The sequence below is a fragment of the Crinia signifera genome, chromosome 4 (assembly GCF_055691185.1).
Source record: "Crinia signifera chromosome 4, ASM5569118v1, whole genome shotgun sequence".
NCBI classification, from domain to species: Eukaryota; Metazoa; Chordata; class Amphibia; order Anura; family Myobatrachidae; genus Crinia; species Crinia signifera.
Window position 1 is genome coordinate 87,710,559 of NC_139220.1, and position 13,484 is coordinate 87,724,042.

The following is a 13,484-nucleotide window of genomic DNA, read 5'->3' on the forward strand; positions in this document are numbered from 1 at the left end:
GCTGTAAGCACAACCCCCACCTGTGGACGTCGGGCCCTCATACCACCCTCATGGAGTCTGTTTCTGACCATTTGAGTAGACACATGCACATTTGTGGCCTGCTTGAGGTCATTTTGCAGGGCTCTGGCAGTGCTCCTCCTGTTCCTCCTTGCACAAAGGCAGAGGTAGCGGTCCTGCTGCTGGGTTGTTGCCCTCCTATGGCCTCCTCCACGTCTCCTAATGTACTGTCCTGTCTCCTGGTAGCGCCTCCATGCTCTGGACACTGACAGACACAGCAAACCTTGTCACAGCTTGCATTGATGTGCCATCCTGAATGAGCTGCACTACCTGAGCCACTTGTGTGGGTTGTAGACTCCGTCTCATGCTACCACTAGAGTAAAAGCACCGCCAGCTTTCAAAAGCGACCAAACATCAGCCAGAAATCATAGGAGCTGAGAAGTGGTCTGTGGTCCCCACTTGCAGAACAACTCCTTTATTGGGGTGTCTTGCTAATGCCTATAATTTCCACCTGCTGTCTATTCCATTTGCACAACAGCATGTGACATTGATTGTCAATTAGTGTTGCTTCCTAAGTGGACAGTTTGTTTTTACAGAAGTTATTGACTTGGAGTTACATTGTGTTGTTTAAGTGTTCCCTTTTTGAGCAGTGAAATATATTAATTTCAGTGGCGTAACTATAAACCAAAAGACATCACATGCATAACGGAGAAGCTGAAGCAGGAGAGAGGCAGAAAGACCAGCAGACACTGCTGATGCCCCTGGCTCCGACATGTCCCAGGCCACCCATCACACCCACCCACCCGCCCTGTACACAGTAGCCAATAGCCGGCTCTGTGTACAGTCAATTGAATCAGTGGGGGGATTTGTCGTCCCTTTCATGGCCGCGCTGCGGCTGATTCGCCTCTAGTGCTCAGCCAGCAGGCAGGCAGCAGCATGTCAGTGCGTCGAGCGGGTGCTGGCGCCCACACAGAACTCGCTGCGGCTTGCTCCCCCAAGCAGCAGCTGGAGCTGCCTTACAGTATTTACGCCACTGATTTATTTCAAATAAATTGGCGTCTCTCACCAGTCTGTTTTACTCAATCAACAGGGTTTAATTTCAGGCAGGAGGTGCACGGGATCTACGTTTCGGTCCTCCTCTGGGACCTTTGTCAAGACTCGGAGGTGAAATACAAGGTGGTGCCCCTACCCCCATGGTTCCAGCTTGCGCATATCACAATAACAGTCAGCGAATGAGCAGTTAGAAAGCTGAATAAAGATTCTAGAATAGGAGGCAGTGTTCAGGACGGTACGAAGAAGCCGGGGCTAGTGTCAGAAATTGTGGGGCTCAGTACAGATTACATACTACTGCGCCCGCATTCTCACCAATCAGGATGCCAGCAGTTGGGATTCCGGTGTTGGCATCCTGATCCATTTTGAGGTTGTGGCGCAGGTCTTCTGATGGCATTTTCCTCTTAGTACATCCCGCCCACAGAGTGAAGTCGCCCCTTAAAAATCCAGCATTTTCCCCTGGTATTTTTGAGCTGGTGGAGGTTAAAACTATATAATTTTTTTTTTTAAAAAGGTAAGCAAAATGTATAGGTGTCCCCCCTATTTAATAAACCAACATCAGGCTTTAGGAGCCAGCCTAGTTCTAAAAATATGGGGGGGGGGGGGGGTGGAATTGGATGGGTCCCCCCATATTTTATGAACCAGCTCCAAGCTCTACCTAGGAAGGGGTAATGCCACAGGCAGGGGACACATTTCACTGGGTCCTGTGGCCAAAGCTTTCATTCCCCCACTAAGTAGTCAACCTAGGCTGGGGTTTCTGAGGGAAGTTGGGACCCCCCAATAAAGAGGTCCTCGCTCTCCAGCGTACCCCAGGCCTTTGCCAGAACCCAGGGCTATCCCTGAAGGTTGACTAGTGTATAAAGTAATATTCTCATTTACAGTTGGACTACAAGTTCCAGCAAGTCTTCAACTCCTAGTGGTACTCAGAGAACCACAAGTACCAGCATGCAAGGCCTTTTAGGTACTTATAGTCCCCCTGTAAAGGAAATATTAAAATAGAAACACAACACTGGCTTTTTATATAATTTATTTAGCAGCAGCTTCACCTTGTGGCTGATTACTATATAGCTCCTCTGTATGCCAACCCACCAGGGCATCCAGCTTCTTCCACTGGGGGGTAGAAGCCTGCTAGCGGCTGACAAAACAGCTACCCACCCTGTCTTCAACCAGGTACTCGCAAATTTAAATCAGTCTTATTAGCAAACGGATGGCACCATCATTATATGGTCGGCGACCTTCAAATGATTTTTTAGTCCTACACACACATGCAAATGCGGCAGTACGTTTGAGGAAGGGGTGGCCGTTCACAGTGCCGAATGGCGGCGCTTACACACTCACTAAGCAGCGAATTTATGCTGCTTAGCGAGTCAACGTGAATTGAGTCCTGACATTCTGCTAATATTCTACTCAGTGATCCTTCATAAATGGGCCCCTAAGTCTCTTATTTTATATACTGCATATACAGCTGTTACATTCATGACACCTAGAAGTGACTCATGTTCTTTATTAGAGAGGTTTCACATTCACATGATCACTAAACCAACACTAACAGGGTGTTTCCTTCCTTGGTTGACTTTCACATGACATAGATATTGATATAAGTGAAGTGGGGAGGGCAACTGGGATTGATGGTAGTTGTCCCAGCAGATGATGCAGGCCACTCCCACACCATTGACCATGCCCCACCCCTTCACTAGTGACACCCCCTTTATTGACACACAATAGGCACCTTTTCAATTTCAAATCTAGGCAGGTGTGGAATTGTGCTTGCAGCAAATTACCTCTGTGTCTTTCTCATCTGCAGTATGTCCAGTGGTCAGTTTGGTACTTATAGCAAAGCTCGGTGAAACCAATATATTACAATTATCCGCAGTTAAAAAGTATATGGTGGGGCATAACCATGGCAATGTTAGCCATTTTGCTGACAATGTGAATTTAGTTTGGTGACCAGAAAATGTTGCCAAGCAACAGCCATGGCAGCCACTTTGCTGACAAAGTGCATTAATCATAGTAACCAGGAAATGGTTGCCTAGCAACGGGTGTAACAACTTCACAAGGATGTGCCAAATGGCAAATCCACCCTACTGTTTGCATCAGTCATATTAGGCTACAATGTAAAATCTCATAAATAATTTTACCACGAGCTATAGCAAAAATAAATGTTTTCTATTGCAAGCAAGGATCAAAGAGCATTAGTACCCAGAAACACCCCTTTATGGATCAAAAACTGTTTTTAATTTTAAACAGAAGCATAGTTTTTCCTTGAATCAGAGCCACTGTGTATGTGCGGCAGCCCCTCGGAGAACTCTGATTGCTTGGCAAAGCTCTCTGTGTGTCAGCTGTTAATAACAGAGGGTGAGCTGTTGAACCAATTGCAGTAGCTCCTCCCATGCCATTGCAGAATGACTAATGACACTACAGAGATGTCTGTGTCCTCCCCAGCATAACCTGACCAGGGCTAATTTCCAAAATTATGGGGGACAAATAATAATAATAGGTACCCCCATATTTTGGAACCAGCACCGGGCTCCAACAGCCAGCTGTGTAATGCTACAGCTGGGGGACACTGGTATGATGCAAGGTACCTTGGCCAAAACATTAACACCCTGGCTGGTCAGCCTTGGGGGAGTGGGGATCCCCCTAATAAAGGGGTATTCAGCTCAAGCTGTCCCCACCACCTCTGGGCTGTGGGTGGCAGGCTGATTATATATATATATATTTTTTTAAATAGTTTTTATTGACAGAAAAGATGTCGTTTCACACAGTAGTATAACTTACACCTTACATTCTTTTACAGACATATAGTTAATACATTCTAAAATTGATCAAAATATATATATTTTTAACAAATTTTAATACAATTTGATATACAGTATCAAACTAAATTTTGACGTGAAAATATAGATCTAGATGTTACAGATCTTATCATCATGTGATTAGAAGGGAGCACTATCAATGGTCATTTTGCTATGGTTAGTCAATACCTGAAAGGGGCAGATTTTACTGGGGTGGGGGCTACAGCCATGCCAGTGAGCATATGCGTGTGCTTTCTTGTTAGTCAGTACAATTTCAGTATATGGGAAAAGGGGACTGCACACCCTAATTACGCACAATTTGATTTCAGGTACTCTTTACTTATCACGGCGCCCATCGCGGGCATTAAATGCACTAAAAAATCGGGTGCGACGCGATGCCCGCGATTTCCCATAGGGAACAATGTTAAATGTCTCAATTGACCCGATTTTCCTGTTCAATGCCTCAATTGACCCGATTTTTCCGTAGGAAACAATGTTAAATGGCCCACAGAGGCCAAATAGGCACCCTGCCTGAAGTGTAAAATGGCCCCCACAATTGTTAACGCCACCCCACGATCAACGTGAACCCGAAGCGTGGCGAGCGCAGCGGTACGCGTCGTACGACCTTTTCATACCCCCACTATCCACGTCGGCGCGGAGTTGAGAATAGTGTGGCGAGCGCAGCGAGCCACCGAGCCCGAAGCGTGGCGAGCGGACGCGGTTACCTGTAAAGCCCGCGAGGGGACGCGTTTACCTGTGAAGGTATCCGCGTCCCCTCGCGGGGCTTGCTGCGCTCGCCACGCTTCGGGCTCGGTGGTTCGTTGCGCTTGCCACACTATTCTATTCTCAACTCCACGCCAACGTGGATAGTGGGGGTATGAAAAGGTCGTAGGACGCGTACCGCCGCCCCTCGCGGGCACGCTGCGCTCGCCACGCTGCGCTCGCCATGCTTCGGGTTCACGTTGATCGTGGGGTGCCGTTAACAATTGTGGGGGCCATTTCACACTTCAGGGTGCCTATTTGGCCTCTGTGGGCCATTTAACATTGTTTCCTATGGAAAAATCGGGTCAATTGAGGCATTGAACATGAAAATCGGGTCAATTGAGACATTTAACATTGTTCCCTATGGGAAATCGCGGGCATCACGTCGGTCGCGTCGCACCCGATTTTTAGTGCATTCAATGCCTGCGATGCCTGCGATTTTTTTACCTGCGATGCCCACGATCAAAATCGTGGGCGCCGTGCTAGGTAAAGAGTACCGACGCACTAACCGAAATGGAGTAGTACTCACGATGCATCAAACCCACAGTGTGCCCATCTTATAAAAATCATGTAAAAATGATGGCTTTTGCAATGTACTTTCACTTTGAGCTGTGACAGTTTTTAGGCCACAAAATCTCCATCCACCCCCAGTCCTCTAGTGGTCACTTGTGGTACTTCACCTCATAGAAGTGAGTAGTTAGCCTTGGATAGATAGATAGATAGATAGATAGATAGATAGCATAACTTTTTTGAGTCCCTTACTGTATTTCTAGGATATAAATAATATTAGAATGTGTCCCTATTTGAAGACTGGTTGAATTTAAATGTATTGTTTCCAATAATACCCTAGCTCTGGTACACCATTAGGCCTATCCAACACTATTAAGAGATCAGTTTTATAAATTTTACTTTATCTTATTGCACCTTCTGACTGCTAATAACACTGAGATGCAGGCAAAAAGCAATGCATTGAAACATGGGCCTAATTCAGATTGCTGATGACTGCGAGTAGATAGCCACCACCCAGACATAAAGAAAACCTGCCCTGTGCAAATTTTCAAGACAGATTTTAAATGGATCGCTGTTCATCTAATGATTTTTCCAGTCTGTACAAATCTGAGTAAGTCTGACTTTATCATCATCTACACCAGAGACAGGCTAGTGGAGACCGAAGCTGACATCACAGACCATCCCTTGAAATGCGTGGGACTCTTGTGTTTCTTTCGGACACTACCAGAAAACGGGCAGCTACCATCCCCAAAAACCTCCGGAAACATTGTGTTTATGGTACATAGGCAATTTCTGTCGCTATTCGGACTTGTACGTACTTGCATGCAGGACCATAACTAGCACTTGCACAAAGCGCAGGTCTCCTGGGGGCGAAACAGACAGCCACCACAAAGTCTGACTCTCCCTCTATTTTGATAACCCGCTGCTGCTGCTCTTCTCCCCACCAAGCCTGCGCGATCAAGCTCTGTCCCCCTTCCCCCTGCACCAGCAGCAGCGCTGAGTGGGGAAGCTGCTTGCTCTCCCCCAAAACCATACTTGCTGACTATTGAAGTTGCCTCTCCAGGAGAAGCCCGGAGAGGAGACCCAAATCTGCACCTCGGAGGCAGGGACAAGGCTGGCATTATAAAGCCCTGCCCCCCATCCACACAATCTCCGTGAGGGGGGGTGGAGCTAAAATGATGGGAAGTGACGCAACTCGTATTATTTTAGTCCCACCCCCTCCTGTGGTCCTGCAAATTTGTTTCAGCGAGTCTGGGGGGAGGAGGGGGCTTTGAGGAGCAAGTGGAAGACTTGACCACCTTCCCGGGGGGCTGGTAGGGGGATCCGATTTTCGGGAGCCTCCGGTCATTCCGGGAGGGTAGGCAACACTGGCGCTGACAGCTCGTTCAGCACGCAGCACTACACATCGCTGTGTGTGTGTGCTGAGCAGCGCTGTGTGCTAAGCAATCTAGCATAGCTCAGAACCGCTCAGCACACTCCTAATGTGTGTAGGCCCCATTATGTATCAGCTGGTTTCTCGGGGATGTGCACTGCAGCAGATGAGCATGAGTTCTGCTGCTGCGCTTCTGGCAGGCGGGCAGCAGGGGGCGCTGCAGGTCAGAGAGACGGATTGTACTTGTAAGCAGGAAATGATGTGCGGGCAGCGGAACAGGAAGAGACGCAGCTGCAGCTGGTGACCTGAGCTTGGCATTGCGCGGACAGGGACAAGGTGAGAGCCAGGGCTTTCGCTCAGGTCGGGGCTACCTTCCTCTTATGTACAGCCAGCCTGCTCTCCGGGCATCCCCACCCTCTACACGGGATCGTACATAGGGGCAGTTAGTGTATAGCAGCGGGCACCTTGTTCATATAGAGCGCTGTGTGATAAAGCCCATCCAACAGCACGGGGGTGTTAATTGACAGCAGAAGGGGACTAAGTAAAAACCGGACCCGGATAAGACACCGGAACGCCGGACCATACATCAAACTCTGCATTCCGGAGCTTATAGTGTCTGGTCCGAGGGGTGTCCCATCCGGGGGGTGTCTTGTCCGGGGGGATGCCTGTGATTGCTTACACCAGGGAAATGGGGAAGGGGAGATTACAGCCTCCCCGTGTGGTCTGGACCGTTCCAGTTTTTATTATACCCCCGGACCATGCGGTGAGGCTGTATTCTCCCCCCTCTCCTCTCCCAGGTGACAGGTGCGAGAGCAGTCCCATCAGATGGAGCACCCCCGGACAGGACACCCCCGGACCGGATACTACAAGCTCCGGAATGCAGAGTTTGATGTCCAGTCCGGCATTCCGGTGTCTTTTCCGATTCCGGATTTTACCCATACCCCAGCAGAAGTCTTATACGCAATACATAGGTTAAGATGGTAGGATAAGCAATACCTGGATACGATACACATTGGTGCACTACTCAATATAAAAAAAAGGAAATGATAAATAATCGATAACCGCAGAGTCATTACTTCATCCCACCCAAAAGTGCACCAGGTGAGGCAGCCACCATAAGAAATCAGAAGTCATTTTCCCCCCTTTATTACCTTACTAGTGGTTTCCCATGGCTTTGCTCGTGTATTTTGCATGGTGTCGGAATAAAGACAATAATCTAACCCATAGTTCACTAGAAGTGTATTTCTCAAAAGAAAAACACTTAATTTTCGTTATATGAATAGATTTATATAGGTCACATACTACACAGTTATTTACAGAGTAGATATAGTATGGTCATTCACATCAGTCCCTTCCCCAGTAAAGCTTACATTCTATATTCCTTAAACCACCAATATGTTTAAGATTATGGACTGAAGCCCGTGCAAACATAACATACAATCTCCACAGAGTTATATCCTTGGTAGAAATTAAACTCACAATCTCGATTTTTGCTAACTACTTTGTGAACAATGTTATGCAATTTGAAATTTAATATGCATGAGGGCTGGCATGTCCAAACTATGCCCTCAATTCGTTGTGAAACAACCCATCATGCCTTGCCACAGTGCTGCTCTTGGGGGGGGGGATTCTCTAAGCTAAAAATGCGGTAAAAACCCAGTTATCGGGGGTTTTACCGCATTTTGGGATGCTGTAAGCATCCCCCGCCGGGTTACCACGGCGGGGGGGCATCGCCAGAAAAATCTGGTGATGCCCCATAGAAGCCAATGGGCTTCTACCACAACCCTCTGCCGCCGCCCTGCACGGACCCCCGCCGCCCCGCATCGCCCCTCACCTTTGTCCAGGCAGCACAGAGCTGTGCTGCCCGGACCTGTGACCTCCTCCCTGCACTGATCCTCTGCAGGGTGCAGGGAGGAGGAGAGCCCGGCACAGCAGCGCCGGGTGTGTGAGGGAGGGGGGAGCCGCTGGGACCCGGCGACTCTCACCGCAAAGGACAGCTCTTAACGCAAGAGCTGTCCTTTGCTATAATTATCGCATATGTTACAACATATGCGATAATTATAAATGCGAAGGGGGGTGGAGAATCTTAGAGAATCTCCCCCCTTGAATGTTAAACCTATGGCATGCTTGGATGTGTAGTTTCTCAACAGCTGGAGGGCCATAGTTTGGATATGCCTGCACTAGGGAAAATACAAAACATAGTAGCAGATAGAGGAGAAGCTGGTCAGTCCGGTTTGTTGATGGGAAGTAATGCTAGACACAAAAGGGCTTTGGACGAGATGATAGGGTACCTACTAAGAGGTGTGGATCGTATTGGTGACCCGACTTGAGCAAGGTTGACAGGGTTCTAGGTCGACATGGGTGAAGGTCAACAGGTGTCTAGGTTGACAAATGCGTTAGCTTGACATTTGTTAGGTCGACATGGGTGTTTTTCACTGTTTTTTTACCCAAATGTCGACATGGACACAGTTGGAAGTCAACCGCAGCCCCTCGCTTCGCTCACAGTGCTTGTTTTGTTCTCCCACCACGCACTAGTGGATGGTAGGGCATGAAATACCGCCTGTCGGGACACATGTGGGCTCAAACAGTGAAAAAACCCTTTTCGACCTAGAACCCTATCGACCATGCTGCCTGTCGAACTACTCGGGTCGACAATACGATCCACACCCCCTAGTAGGTACCCTATCATCTTGCCTGTCGACTCAATGACTGTCGACCTAAGTTGGGTCGACAATAGGACCGTATCCTCTACTAAGCTGCTACTACGTGCTTCCACGTGCCAGGCCGGAAATCACCATGGTAATGTACTGATGTGCTTATTAGTGGCATGTCTACTTTTGTGAGGATCTAATTTTGAGTGGCCATTCATCCATTCTATAGTTACGGAATAATTTATCTATTGTTTGTATGCCTAAGGAACATTTCTTATATTGTAAATACACGTTCTAGCTCTTTTTGTAATATTCCATTTTCTTTTTACCGCAGATAAACCATGGGTCGACACTTTGGAGATCTTACCAAAGTCCGTCATATCATCACCTTCACCTTGTCCCCATTTGAACAGAGAGCGTTTGCAAACACCATATCCAAGGGAATTCCCAATGTGTGGCGGAGGTTCAGCTCAAATGCCCTCACAGTACTGCCACGTAAGCGTCAATGCAGACCCTACATAATGATAATTTATGCTATTAATACAATGCTTATACAATGTTTTGGCAGCCAAATAAGATAAATAATCTAGGCTTCTTTTTGGCATGTTGCGTTTATGCTGAGAGGCTCTTTGCATAGAAACAATTTGATGACAGATCAGAACTACTTGGCCCATCTAGTCTGCCCCTTTTTATCCTTTAGGTATAATCTTAAACCTTTTTTAATCCTTCTTTGTAATGATATTCCTATTCCAAGCATGTATAAAATGCTCTACTGTCTTAGTCTATACCACCCCTGAAAGGAGGCTATTCCAACTATCCACTACCCTTTCTGTGAAGTAAAATTGTTAGTGGTAGCTCAGAGATGTCTACGATGGCAAAAGACTTTGATGTTGCCCATACTAACTGAGCTGGTCACCTATGCACATAGAGGCATCTAAATTGTGTGCTGCTGACCCAGTGTGCCAACCATGTGCTAGAAACTAATGACTTTACTATGGAACATTCTTCTCAAATGTTCTTTAGGGGTTATACACACAAATGGCGATTTTTAGCCCTATTTCTAAGTGATCTGTCTAGATTGCTTAGAAATTAAGCACGGATCGCTCCGTGTGTATTCTCCCGAGCAACGGCGATGTGTGGTCCCGCCCATCATCTGACTAGGTCTTGATACATCTAGTCATGTAGATTACCAGTGTTCTAACCAGAGAACACTGGTTAGCACAGATTGCCCATCTGATTGTTAGTCTTTTTTTTTTTTTTTTTACTGTACCTGCATATCCTGGTAGCTGCAATAGCAAATGCCAAAGCATAGTGTGAGAAATAGCCAAATATATAAAATTTAGATATGCTTACACTTGAAATCATAAACTCTAAATTACAACAAGAAGGAACCCTGTCATGTTTCTGATTCACATATGCACTCAGTACTGTACTTGTGTGATGATATGAGACAACAGGTTCTGTATAGCTGTGTACACATGCATCGATGTTTGGCTATTTTCGATTTGATTTTGCTTATAGAAGCAAAATCAAATCCACCTCGAATGGTTTTTAGGACACTTTCGATCTGTATTCGATTCGCACTCCCGTTTTCTCAAAATCGAACAGAAAAATCTACTGTGCAGCCAAGGAAATATCAAATTCGATTCAATAAATCGAATGTGTACAATGTACCATGATTGTAAATCAAATTCGATATCAAATTTGATATCTAATGCAAAAGTACAGATCCAATGCCAAATTGAATTTGAAGATCTAATGCCAGATTTAATAGAAAATCGAATCTAATATCGAATCCAAAGCAAATCGAAGTGTGTGTGTGTGTGTGTGTGTGTGTGTGTGTGTGTGTGTGTGTGTACACAGCTTATGACAGAGTGGGTTGCCACATCTGTTTTAAGGATATTTACACGCATCTGGTAACGTGTTACAGCAAATAAAACGTGGTTGGCACAAACAGTTGCAGTTCGCAGAAAATAACGCCTTTGATCAATCTGTTATACAATTGAAAAGAAACATCAGTGTTTATTGCTGGACTTCATCATGGCGTTCTGATGTTTGGCACAGACCATAAACGAGTCTTTGTTAAGTTGTAACATATTGTTATACTGTTCACTGTAGATGCTTGGTGCTGATAAGTGAGCAGGGCATATTTTAATTGTGGAGGAGGCCAAAATATATTTCTATATATTAGAAGTGATGTATAACTACAGCTTCTGTAGCACTATTTCTTGTCTAAAATGTTGCCCTTCAAAATGTAGCTTTTGAGTGCCAACATCCAGAGAGCTGCTCAAAATATCTGCTAAAATGCCAGCATCGCTCACAATTGTTATATAAACTCAAATAAAAAAATTGTACAAAAAATAAATATATCTATATTTATCCTAATAGATGGTAAACATTACAGGTCATGATTATGAATAAAAAAGTTTGCTTGGCAATTTTCACACCTATTTTGACAAATTCGATTGGCAATCAAAGGGCTAAATATGTCCTCCTCACTGATCACAACCCTGCTGTTCTGTGGATATGTTCTCTGACTCGCTGCTTTGTTTTCTGTTATCTGTTTGGACATAGGACATCACTGTTTTGGTAATTAAAAGCAAACAAGCTTCATCAAACAAGCTTAACATTTAAGGTTATAATTGCCTATGTCACAATCTTCTGTCTGTAGTTAATTGTTAATAAAGTTCAATTGACTAAGGAAAACCTTTCCATTATTACGGTGTAGATTCTGGTTCTGTGCAGTATAAAAGTCGACCGTTATATTGCGGAATTGACTGCTATTTAATTCTATTCACAATTTAGTTACGAAACACTTCCCCCCCACTTTTTTTTTTTAAATCCGTGTAAACCTTGATTAATTTGCCAATATATGGTAATATACCACTGTGCTCAACATCTGCTAACCTATTTTACTTGTTTCTTTTTTTTGTAGCCTTTGCTTTGGCATATTTAGTGTATAACTGGGGAACACGAGAACATCTGAGACGCAAGAGAAAGGACCCCTCCGTGTATGAGAATGATCAGTAAAGCAGCCAGAACTGGGGCATTACACGCCACCTGTGACTCTTCCCTTGTACTGTGTAAAGGAATATTTATTGGGGTGTGTAAAAACTTTCCTCATAATAAACATGTTTCACACTGATTTATTTTGAACTGTGTCATGCGTAAGTGATTTTACTATCATCAACTTGAACTGTTTATTATCACTGATTCAGTTATACTGTATGTATGAGGAAGTAACCAGCACAGAGTAAGGTGGATTTGTCTACATCAGTGCAGACCAGTCTGTGCTACCGGCCCCACAGCAGAGCGAGACACACCAGGCAGGAAACAGGAACTGCATATTACATTGAACATAATTCATTTGAATTGGTCCTGGACCACCAACCCCAGGCGCCCCTGTGTTCACACAGCCAGGAAAAGTGTTCTGAAATTGTACCAGTATAGGGAGCATTGATTGCAGTGCCTCCTCCCTTCTACTATGTGCAATGCAGCTCGGCCCCACTCACAAACCTACTAATACAATAGTGTATTATAGCAGATATTGTATTCGTATCCCTGCTTCTAAAGTTGATGTTTTCCAATTCTCGACGACTCAAGTTGGCTACCCCTGTTCTAAAAGAAAAATCTCTCTTTCTTTCTCTCTTTCTCTCTTTCTTTCTTTCTTTCTTTCTTTCTGAGGTTTTAGATTTTTTTTTTTTTTTTAAATATTCTTTTTATTGTCTTTTCTTCAAACAAAACAATACAAAGGATGAGCAATTTGGCATCTGACATTAGAAATTGACAATAGGAATGCTTCTCACTAAGGTGTTGGGCACCTCTTAAGTCTATGAAAACATTACAAGCAGGGATCTGTGATCCGAAGTGCGATACTGTCATAAAAAACTTTGCTCCGAGGGAGCTCTAGGTTGAACATAAACTATACCAGAAGTAGTGTGGGCGGACTGCTTGGGCAAAAGCAGAGCGGGAGAGTGCCTAGGTGCATGGAGAATGCTGAGCTAGGAGGTGAGAAGATAGACTTGTTGCCTTAAAGTGACAACGTATGGTGTTAGACTATAAAAAAAAGGGAAAAAAGTGGGGGAGAGGAAGGGTAGGTAGAGCAGGATATTATATTAGGGTAAACGAGTAGAGGTTTAGGGAAGGATTAGGAGTGACCGAGGTATAGGATAAGGAAGGGGGTGAATGGAAGTAGAATTCGAAGTGTATGGGTAGTTATGTTGGAAGGGAAAGAAATAGAGAGAGAGAGGTGTACGGCTATGAAGGAATATGTTGGAGCTATTAATACTTCTTTGCTGGGCTATTTGGCTAAGAAGAGAGGTTTTAGTCATAAACAGAGGACAGAAA

The 13,484-nt window shown here is 45.1% G+C and overlaps 1 protein-coding gene across 1 annotated transcript; it reads left to right on the top strand.

Moving 5' to 3' along the window:
• Positions 1-6,664: 6,664 nt before the first annotated feature.
• UQCRQ (ubiquinol-cytochrome c reductase complex III subunit VII) lies at positions 6,665-12,293 on the top strand. Its single transcript, XM_083181950.1, has 3 exons — positions 6,665-6,822; positions 9,472-9,632; positions 12,073-12,293. Exons 2-3 carry the CDS (start codon positions 9,479-9,481, stop codon positions 12,165-12,167), a joined length of 249 nt encoding a protein of 82 aa, XP_083038076.1. The 5' UTR covers positions 6,665-6,822; positions 9,472-9,478; the 3' UTR covers positions 12,168-12,293.
• Positions 12,294-13,484: the final 1,191 nt, after the last annotated feature.